The sequence below is a fragment of the Clarias gariepinus genome, chromosome 28, assembly GCF_024256425.1.
Source record: "Clarias gariepinus isolate MV-2021 ecotype Netherlands chromosome 28, CGAR_prim_01v2, whole genome shotgun sequence".
NCBI lineage: Eukaryota > Metazoa > Chordata > Actinopteri > Siluriformes > Clariidae > Clarias > Clarias gariepinus.
In genome coordinates, this window is record NC_071127.1 from 4331606 (window position 1) to 4343691 (window position 12086).

Here is a 12086-nt window from a genome sequence, read left to right on the forward strand (position 1 = left end):
TCTCATATTCACTCACTACGTACTGTATATTAGATATGAATGTCTAGTAAATAAAACACAAGGACATTAGTGTTAGTAGGACATTAACTTACCACTTTTCTGAGGGTGGGGTCTCATTATATGTGTCCGAATCAGAACACTCCATTTTTTAATATTACTGAATGTACAGAGAGTTCATGAACACATTACTGATCCCTGAAGATGCTGATCTCATCTGCTGGACTGAAATATGATCCTAAAACCACAAAAACAAATATCAGGAAAAATAAAATCCACACAGTCAAATGATGAAACTGTCTCTTCTTTGGTCAAACATTGTCCTGTGTTTATAGTATTGAGGGATTGTACATAAGAAACAGTATTATTCTTTACAAACTATATATTATTAGTATAGCTATGAGTCATGATGTCATAACTACATGTGCAAAGACATCAAGCAACCGGAGCAGACAGATAGAAAGCAAATAAGTGAAAGAGAAAGAAGAATATATTATATTTGGGACAAATTCAGTCTCCATATTATAAATATTTAACAATTAAAAAAAAAAAAAAAAAAAAATCAAAAGGCATATGTGAAAAGGGTTAAGCACGATCAGGGCAAAACACTGACAAAATGCCCAAATCCAAAAGAGTAGTCAGAACGCTGTGTTGTTTGTTTCAACAGGCTGCTGTTACTATATTGTTCCTGGCAAGACAGATTTGTAAACATGTAAGTGTTGGAAGCTGCAGATTGTCTAAATAAAAAGCATTATAACTTTACATTTCTCTAAAGATTTAAATGAGATATTTTTATACTGAAGGGTTATGATGACCGCAAACAGCTAACCTAGCTAATTTCATTCTGCTGTGAGTGGGTTAGTCATCCTCAGTAAAGCCTGATTAGTGATAGAAACATTAAAACTCGACTGAGAGGAAGCCGAGGTCTCGTCTTGATGTTTTTTTATGAACTAAACCAGAGTAACAAAATCAGCTACGGGGGAAAAGCAACGAACGTCACAGTGGACATTGTTTAGGAGTAGCTCATTTACACAGACACTGAAACAGCGCATTAGAGTGAGGAGTGAAAGAGGAAGAGTTTATCATGCTGTAATGAAATGCTTCATCTGAGGAGGATTACAGTCGCAGCATTAACACACACATGTTCTGGGAAAACTCTGAGACCGGTGTTAACTAGTTAAAAAACAATAAAATATGAGACCTTCGATAACTCCATGTAGTGTGTGTGTGTGTGTGTGTGTGTGTAAAGACATAAAATACGTACTGTAAAAAAAAAAAAAGGAAGAATAGGATATAGTGGATAGATATATTGGAACAAACACAGACATTAAGCAGAGTTAAAAAAGGTAATATATTTTACTATTTTATTTACTATATAACACGCAATTATTTACATAGTCACTTATTGATTACATAAAGCCAAGAAGCCACTAGTTTTCCGGCTCAGTTACTGCACACTGCTCTAACTCATGACTCCACACACACATGTAGTTCATCATGTTCTCCACTAGGGGGGACTGTTTACTGTAAAGGACATTAAACTAAGGTGTGGTTTATTTACATAGAATTTTGGATTTGCTTTAGTTTTAGCAGTTTGGACGTTTTAGAAGACATTATCAGTGAATGTTACCAAGATATTTAGTTTAAAAAGAAACAAAACAAAACAAAACCTTAATATGTGATTTCCGATACAGAACTGCGTGGTACAGACTGCGCGCGCGGCCTTTACTGGACTTCCGCCAAAGTCAGATCCTAAACTTTATTATTCTTTTGTTTCAGATTATTAAATATAAATTCACACAAACACTCTGAATGTTTAATTAATAATAAACAGAAGAGATGAACTCGAGCATATAACACACACATGAGATAAACATTTCTTTTTTTTCAGTTTTACTGGTGGAACAAAACACCGAGTTTTATATTAAATATAAACTCATTATTCCGATATAAAGTCGCTTCTGATGAACAAATCACTCACTTTTACTCAGCAGGCCCTGTTGTGTGATGTTAATATCACAGTTTCCGCGTGTTTAAATAATGTTGTTCTTTTTCAGCAGCGACAAAATGTCGAGGATCCGAGAGTCACGTATCGTTCAGGGAACCGACTCTTTGTGTCGACTCATTTGAATGAACTGTAAAACGAAAAGGGGAACAATACAAATGAAATGTTGACTTGTTGAGGAACATTTTTGACGTTATGACCCATAATTCGAATTAAAGTTTTCTCAGTAATAATGATCTCACATAATGTTTTTAAAAACAAACAAACAAACAAAAAAAGAAAGCAGCTGAGAAAGATTTCACACTTTATACTGAATTATTACATTATTTTTGTAAACTTGATTTGAGCCCTAAAGACTAGAAAAAATAGATTTGATGCCAATGTTGGGACTTAAACTTTAGCCTATAGAGGTGGTGTATCGTGTCCGACCCTGAGCTCTGATCCCAACCCCATAACATGCTGGGATATACTGTACTGTAGAAGGAAAGAACATCGCTGTAATGTATATGTGACAAATAAAGGTTTTCTCTAATTCATGACAAGTCACTTAACAGAACACACACATTACTCCTCCCTCTCTTAGCAAATACACACACACACACACACACGCACAAACACACACACTTTTAGTGTATTAGTGCTGAGGAAATTAACTCACCTTCATTAACACACACACACACACACACACACACACACACACACACACACACACACACACAAGCTATATACTGTAGTAGATGAATTCTGTACACAATCTCTGACCTGTACAGCTGGGTGGGTTTAAGGGTCTGTATGATCTGAAAACACCATTAAGGGCATAAGGCTCTCTCTCTCTCTCTCTCTCTCTCTCTCTCTCTTTAATAAACACATGCACACAATCTCTCTCACACAGAACTTAGTTACTTATATATTTTTAAACACAATTGCATGTTTTAAATACCACTATATGAACACATGCAGTTTTCACTTTCTTTTTTCTACCCAACAATAATTGAAGAATATGATAAAAATGATATTAACTCCAAAATATCAACAATTAAGGCAGAGTGTAGCCAGACAACACAGAATGGTGGTGTGTAAAATAACCCTGGTGGTGAGGAAGGTGAAGAGGACAAGGGCAAAGCAGAGGACAAAGTGGTGGAAGTTGGAGGGATGAAGAGGAAGTTGGAGTGGTGGAGAAAGGAGGAATGTTGGGTAGTCTTCAGGGAGGAGTTGAGACAGGCTATGGGATGTTATGAGGTGCTTTCAGTTGACTGGATAACTACAGCCAATGTGATCAGGCAAACAGAAAGGAGGGTACTTGGTGTATCATCAGGAAAGGGCAAAGGGGACAAGGAGACTTGGTGGTGGAACAAAGAAGTACAGAAGTGCACAGTAAACAAAGAAAGTGTCACATCTGAGCCACCTCAGCCCTGGGGAGTAGATCTGTCTCACCAGATTACTGAGCCGTAGCTTTGTCTCCCCCTAGTGTGTCTACGTGTGTATTGTTCCCCATTATGTTATACTAACACTAAATTGAAGTCACCTGTGTCTACCTCCTGTGTCACACTATTTAACCCAGCCGAACCCATACCACCTCGTCTGGTCACTGTTGTGAACATCCTTGTTTATGTCACTAATCCCGTATGTGTCTCTTTCTCTTGGTGTCTGCAGGCCTGGGCTCATAGAGTGGCAGGCCTTCATCAAGGTCAAAGTAAAGACTGAAAGACAATCAGCTTGGTGTTCGTCTCAAGGATTAAGTGAGCTAGAGTGTTCTCGTTTATTTAGAATAGCCCACCTGCAGACCCAGCCTGTGAAAGCGACCAGAGAGTCGTCCCCATCTGTTTCTTTTCTTTTGTGTGAACTTGAAAGCATAAATAAATTCAGTATACATCAACCTGCATCTGCGTTCGTATCATCAATATGGAAGAGATGACAGAAAGAGGTTATCAAAGAAGAAGTGGGACACTGAGAGGACTTAAGATAGTAGACATGAGTACAAGGAGATGCGAAGGAGTGTGGAAAGGAGGTGAAGAGGTGGGTACAGGCAGGTTGAAATGGGTGGAGAAAAGGTGCTCAGGACAGTGGTGAGACTAGCAATGCCCTATGGCTTAGAGACAGTGGCACTGAAGAAAAGACAGGAGGCAGAGTTGGAGGTAGCAGAGCTGAAGATGTTGAGGTTCTCTTTGGGAGTGACAAGGATGGATAAGATTAAGAATGAGTTCCTCAGAGGGACAACCCACGTTAGATGTTTTGGAGATAAAGTCAGAGAGGCCAGATTGAGGTGGTTTGGGCATGTTCAGAGGAGAGATTGTGAATATATCGGTAGAAGGATGCTGAGGTTGGAACTGCCAGGCAGGAGGTCTAGAGGAAGACCAAAGAGGAGATTTATGGATGCAGTGAGAGAGGACATGAAGTTAGTTGGTGTGAGAGAAGAGGATGCAGAGGAGAGGGTTAGATGGAGGCAGATGATTCACTGTGGCGACCCCTGAAAGGGAACAGCCGAAAGACAAAGAAGAAGATCCTAGATTCTTAATTAATGCCATAGCACAATTAACCAAAATAAGACCAAAACAGAAATATCCATGCACTATTGATGAACCTTTTCATTCAGGCTTTAAAACCAGACAATTTAATAACATTAATGCAGATAAGTTAACTATTTCAGATCAACACCTAGAATATTTTACAACCGTTTAAGAGAGTGAACTCATCTTTTCTGCAAAATCATCAAGAATCAAGATCCTATTGCTTCACATTTTCTAAAACAAATAGTGCCAGCAATAGCGGAACCCCTGTTAAATAGTTCTCTCTTCACTCAGCAGTGGGGATGTTCCAAAATCTTTTACATTAGCATCCAGTAATACTACATGCGGTAACTCGTGACCCCACGCGCACATGTGGGATGTAGTTCATCGTGGTTTCCGCCAGGGGGCATTAGGTACTACAGTAGTACGAAGATCATTGACGCCGAATTTTCGTTTTGTTTTAGAAGGTTTGAAGAGTTGAAATTTATTCATAAAAATTACCAAGATCGGTCATTTGGCAAGAAAATCACAAAAACCACACACAGGAGATAAACAGTTCATTTCCGGTTATTAAATATAAACTCATTATTCCGATATAAAGTCGTTTCTGATAAATAAATCACTCACTTTTACTCAGCAGTCCTTGTTGTGTGACATTAATATCACCGTTTCTGCCTCGTGTTGAAGGTTTTTGGGTCGAAAACAACAGAAACAAAATGGAGTCTGTTAGAGAAACACTTTCACTTTCTCCGAGTCATGTGTCGTTCAGGGAATCGGCTCTTTGATTCGACTCATTCGGATGAACTCTAAATAGAAAAGGCAAAGAATGAAAATTAAATGTTTTAAATGTTTAAAATTAAATTATTAAGGAAAATTCTTGATGTTTTGTTGTTATGAAGTCCACTTTAAAGATCAAGAAATAGAATAAAAGTTTTCACATCAATAATAATCTCATTATTACGTTCATATTTTTATCTTAATGTGACACAGACAGGGGCGGACTGGCCATCGGGAGCACCGGGACATTTCCCGGTGGCCTGACAGTCGTTCTGGCCTGCCGGCTGCCGCTGTGCAGACGATCAGCCTGGCATGTGATAGGCTGGTGTATAACTACGAATTAATTGACGGATCTCTCAATCTACGAATCAGGCAATGGAAAGGGAGGGGAAGATTAGAAGATCAGGAGGGAAAATTACACTCCCACATCACATGACCCAACGTCAGCGACGCACTGCCTAATATCTGGCCATATCCAGAGACAGGGTATATCTGACTAAATTGTTCAAAAAATGGAGCGTAAACGCAAAGGAGGAGCAGAGAGTCAGCGTAAAAAAAAGCCCTGGCCACAGACGCAGCAAGCTGCTGCAAAATCCCAGCCATGTTCGCCAGTAAGGGAACAGGTCGGTCAAGATTACATCTACATTATATTTATAATAATTTGGCAGACGAACCAGTTTCATCCAAATCACTTAGATCATCACAATCGATAAAACTAAACCAACAAACGAGCAACAATATGTAAGTGCTGCTGTGCTGTGTCAAGTCTCGTTTCGTCTGAAAAGGTGACGAAGGAAGCAGCAGAAGTAGCACTAGTGCTGTAAATGCTCCTGCTGTTGAGCTAGAGGTGGTGGACAGTTCAGCGTGTGAGTCAGAGCAGGGACCTTCAGGTAAAGTTAAAGATAAGCTAAACTAAACATGCAGGCAGCAGGCTATACTTTTTAAACATGTGCTTTTTATGATTTATAAGATCAGTAGTAGGACTGTGATTTTGGGGACATACAACTGATGGCTGCACAATTATAAGTACATATTATTGAACACGCTTATTTCATATTGCAGAGTAACTCCATGTGCAGAGTGAGAGAGAGAAGGATTCAGGGAAAGATTAAGGAGACAGTGAAAGCCTTTATATCTCTTTTGATTATTTTGCCTGTCCACAGTCTAAGGATTAAGATTTTTTTTTTTTAAGTATCTCCCAATTCAAACGCCTACTGGTGTACTAGTAGTGCTAATTACTTACTGTTTACTCTTACTGGTCTGTTCCACATAATGCCATAATTGAGTAAACATTGTTATCTGTTACTTATGCTGTCATAGGTTTTGTTAAGTTTATTTGTGTTTGTGTTTCTGATGCATTTGATATACTAGAGTTGAGCACTGAAAATACATAAAATGTAAATATTTCAACATGTGAATGTGTCTCTTATTATCTCTTTTAAAAAGCCAATTTTCTATTTGTCATTGGTTTGGTAGTATAAATGGTGTATTCCTAGTGAGTTGTTAAGGGTTATTTTTTTATTCATTTATATTGCATCTGGTAGTCTACCTGTTACAATAATAGGGTTAGCCTACAAGTTTATCAGTCCAGTAGATTACATGAATAGGGTGGTGGTGACTGCAGCAGCAGAGGTGGCCTGGGAGTGGAGTCAAATTCCCGGCCTTAATTATTGTCCCAGTCCGCCACTGGACACAGATCTGATTTTATAACTACCCGCCGGCCTCCAGAGCAAAACCTCAATCAGATATTTTTTAGAGAGATCACACAAACCCATGAAATGTTTTAATTCTGATGACGTGTGCAAATATCGATGTGCGCATGCGCGCCGTTTCAGACTCACTCTGTAATTATGAACGTGATTCGACACGACATGCAAATCTGATCTATTTAACAACTCAGAACAGACCAATGTGAATTGTAAAACGCTTTGGGGTAAAAAGACAAAGGAAAGCAGCTGAGAAACATTTCACACTTAATTTTTTTTTGTTTGTTTTGCACATCTATAATCTGACCTACACTGCCAGTCAAATAACAATTGTTAAAATAACAATTAAAACAACAATAATCTGATTTTGATGAATAATAACATAAATCCATGATTTTGCATAAATAAATAAAAAAATCAAATTTGAGGAAATGAACTTCAGTTCGTTTTAAAGTAAGTTTTATTTTTGCATGCAGCTGAACAGATCATATATTTAAACCATTTTCCATATAACTGTTGCATTACACAAACACATACTTAACACACACACACACACACACACACACACACACACAGAGGTTTGCGTTGAACCCATTACAATCAAAACACTTGAATATCAAAGTGACTTTCCCCCATAGGAAATAATGAAAACCTTTCGATTATTCGTTCCACAACCCAAAAAAATAAATATATAAAAAGAATTAATACAAAATATAAAGTAAAAATAAAACAAATTAACCTGGAGTTTAACTTTGAAAAAAGTAAAAATAAATCCTGAAAGATAAGTGTGTCCTATTTATCACACAGTTAAATAATCAGTTAGTTACTGTATATAAACACTTATCAGACGTGATGTCGCTCTGTTGACTCACTGAAGTGTTACACTAGAGGTGATGTACTTGTTCACTAGTCTGTGGTTTGGGACGCAACCATGTCGTTTCTCCAGGACCAGGTTTATATCAGTACTCCAAGATCTACACTTATTTAATATTTTATTGTTATTTACAGAACACACACTTCAAACGTTTCCATAAAACTCTACAGGTACAGATTTAGAAAATGGTAACAATTGAAAAAAACGATTGTTTATTACCCAGAATGCACTAGTGTGTCAGAGATCAGTCTTTTCATCCAGAACAGCACTGTAGGAGCCGTGTCTCCCCCCTTCATCTCTACAGGGTTCAGCATAATGAGATCCTGCAGCCCCTGAGTCACCACGTCAGGGTGTGTGTGTGTGTGTGTGTGGGTGTGTGTGTGTGTGTGTGTGGGTGTGTGTGTGTGTGTGTGTGTGTGTGTGTGTGTGTGTGTGTGTGTGTGTGGTGGCTTGTGGTGTGTAGGAAGAAACAAAGTGCCTGGTGCTGCTGCTCCTCCAGAGAACAGGTTGAGTCTAGGAGGAGGAGGAGCCTGACAGAGAGAGGAGTCAGGTGATCATAGATACAGTAAATATACAGTATGTACTCCATTATATCACTGTGTACAGAATATAATCAGTATAAACACCTGATAGATAAATAATAACATGTTCTAAATAATAAATAAAGGCCTAAAAAGAGATCATTTGAACAATAATCTTAGTCTTCACTCTCTCAGAAACACTTTCACCCAGGTACGGAGAGAGAGAGAGAGAGAGAGAGAAAGCGAGAGAATTCGCCTTGTCTTTATAGAGAAATACAATAAGATTCAGTACACAAGTAATATCAGCATGATGTAAAATGAGAGATTATTAGCATAAATATTATATGAGACTAAAAGACACAACAGGTCATTTCCAAACTCTGAATAAAAAAATATAACAAAGAAATCACCCCCTTATTTCTGATTCCTATTCAGGAACCCAGCTCACACACCGAGTCAGAGGTAAATTACATCTTACATGTATATTTAAATAACTCTTGTTTATTTTAATAACTCTTTTGTGAACTGGATCTTGTAATCCCGAGTTTTTACTTCAAAATGATGTGACAACCATCCTGCTCACTCATTTACAGAAAACAATGTCTTCATTTAGATTTTCTAAGACACTTTTTGTTTACAAAGGCCGTATGTGAGGAGACGTGAACGATCATGAATAATGCTGTGATCCACTACTTGCACGCAGACTCGTTACATACTTCTGTTTTGAAGTAATAGGGCTCGCTGAGTTCCGGTTTGTTGGCCATTGTTTTGGAGTTTGGAGGAAATTTTCAGAACAAAGTGTGTTTATAGATTTCATAGACAGCAGTAGGTATACAATGTACACTGTTGTGTTCCGCTGTGTACATCTTCTGCAAAGTTCAACGCAACTTTAAGTTTCACAGTTTTCCTTCAAATGTGGCTGCACACTTACAGAACACAGGGTAGTAATTACAATGTGTTATCTATATATACTACTCTTAGTCTACCTTATAAGACTCTTGTCTGTTACAGGGCTGCTCTCTATCACTTTATTATACTTACAAGCTCTATTTGCACTATACAGTATGTCTGCATTTCACTACTCTGTCTGGTTTGCACTCTCTGCCATGTGCCCTTACATATACTGTATATTGTACTTGTTTTTTTATATTATATATATAATTGTATTTATTCATATTTTTATTTTTAAAATTCTACTTTATGTTTTTATAGTTATCTGTTATCCACCAAGGGTCTGAGAGTAACGCAATTTCAGTTGTCTGTATGTCCTGTACATGTGGCAGAATCGACAATAAAGTTTACTTTGACTTTAATAAGTTCTTATATATAATATAATATATATATTCTTATATAATATGGTTGTTTTGCAAATACGATGCACGTCAGTAATGTTAATCCGTGGGAGATCCTGGAGACAGCGGGTGTAGAACGTAGCCATTGCTAAACCGTAACTGACTGAGCCCTCTTGAAAAGAACGCGGAAGTAGGTGTGCAAGTAGCGGATTCACACCAGAGAAGACAAAGACCCGCATAATGAGCTGCATAATGAGTCTTTCAGTCAGGTGTTTGACAGAGAGGGAAGTGATACAAAAAAATTATTTGAGGACAAAAAGAAAAAAAAAATTGTAGTTTATTTAGAATATAGTGTAATATAGCTACAATCTTTCCAGTCTGTTAAGACAGATTCTGACCTGGATGTCTGTCCACCTCGAAGACGTCCACAACCTACTGCTCCTGACCCTCCACCCCATCATACAGCTCAGCAGCACAAGCAAGAACACCAGTCCTCATCTCACCTGTGTCATCACGTATCAGAGAGACAGCAGTAACAGAAGTCGGACAATAGACTCAGCAGTGAGACCCTGAAGGACGATAAGGAACCACTACACTCCTACTAACACTTCTCGCTTTGATCACAATGAAGAAAAGCTCGCTATCTTTTTCAGTGATTCTTGTGTAATTGATGAAGTAATTTCTTATCGTAGAAACATCCACTGTAGGTACAGATGTTAAGTTTGATCTTGAAGTCTAACAGCAAAATACTAACAACAGAACTGCAGCTCCATGACAAACACATCTGTGCCGGTCATTCAGTCATTAAAGCTTGTGAATTTGACAATTTGGTGAAACAGAGCGACAGATTCCTGAACTCTGTAAACACTTCAGGACATGCAACTCGAGAAAACTTCACACGGCCAAGTGAGTGACTTTCTCCAGGTGTGTATGATATATATATTTTTTGCTCTCTTATTGCTGCCCAGTAAATCTATTGGGTCGATATTTGACATGTAAATTAGGTCTACAACCCCTGGACTAAACCAGTATTGATCCTGAAGATTTGACTCTTGTCAAATGTGATCCGTCACCCCTGTCGTGTGTATGAATGGAAGCTCTGCACTTCAGCTGTGAGTTCAGTAAACGCTATGATGACAGACATTATAGATCACATGTCAGTAAATACATCACACTGTATGTCACACATCTCAAGTGTTTAAGACGAGCCCAGATGTGTAGTTAATGTAGATATAATCAGTGTGCACATGAGAAAGCGTCAAATTTATGTCATTAGCAGGGGCAACAATTAAATTAAAAGTAATAAGGATGAGTAAAAAGATTTGGGCCTTTGGGTGACATGTAGTACGAGTGAGAGTGATTAGGAATGTGACCTCTTATCCAAAAGTTAAGTAGAGCCTCAGAGAAACAAACAGTGATGCAATGCTGTTAAATTAAGTGGTAAAGTGTAAAAGAACTGGGTACATTACAGCTCACAAGACCTGGACAAACAGAAAATGAGCTTATCAGTTTGTAAAGACTTTTTATTTAATGACAATTGAGGTTTATCATCACTCACTAAAACTGATGTGCTAAGGGCAGCATGATGTAGGTTTAATCAGGGGAACTGAACTGGTGGTGATCACCCCAAAGCCTAAATTTAGGTCCTGAACACTTCATACAGTATTCTCATCTACCTGAGGCCATGGCTGAAATAATTCTAGTGTTTAATTCTTTATTGAAAGTTGATGTCATAATCCACACCAGCACCTCCTTATTGTCCAGCAGAACAAAGTCATAAAGCAAGTCGTATCAAAAGATACAATTCATATAGAAACAAGACGAATCTTTAGAACAATTTGTTTTGGCACAAGATAAAACTTTGATCCAAGTAGTAATCTAAAATATTACAAATTTTAAAACAAAAGAAATACAAATGACATCATTGTTGTAAGAGTGTTTTTACTGCAGATAAGTTATTGTGATCTATGTGATCCTCGAGGCCCCAGTGAGCTACACACTCATGTAAAGGGTCTTCAGGTCCACAGTGCACTTAGTTGAACTCCGGAAGCAAGAACAATATTTCACTGAATTAAATTTGACATTATAAACTACTTCAGTGTTGTTCATCCCAGATTCTACAAGGTCTTTTACACAAACTGTTGTTGAAAAGAATGGTTGCATGATTTCAGTTTTGCTCCAGGAGCATAAAATAAAAAATACTGTACCTGTAGTTTACTTCTCAGCCAGATCAGATCCTGTAGCAACAGCATCACCCATGTGTTTATGTTTAGTACCAGCAACTGAGGAGGCAGGTGTAGTCTAAAGATATATGGTAAGTTACAGTGATTTGACGTTTCTAGTTCCTCATTCAGTTTGAATGTTTTTTTTTTTTAATACAGAAAAGCATCACATTTATCTTCAACAG

At 37.9% G+C, this 12086-nt stretch overlaps 1 protein-coding gene across 1 annotated transcript in view; it reads right to left on the bottom strand.

Annotated features, from left to right (window-relative positions):
* The window catches only part of LOC128515593 (NACHT, LRR and PYD domains-containing protein 3-like), a 252939-nt gene that overhangs the window by 21855 nt on the left and 218998 nt on the right, over window positions 1-12086 (bottom strand). The window contains exon 2 of the mRNA XM_053489678.1: window positions 93-235. Coding sequence (XP_053345653.1) covers window positions 93-145 — 53 coding nt within the window. The 5' untranslated portion in view covers window positions 146-235. The remainder of the gene's footprint in view (window positions 1-92; window positions 236-12086) is intronic.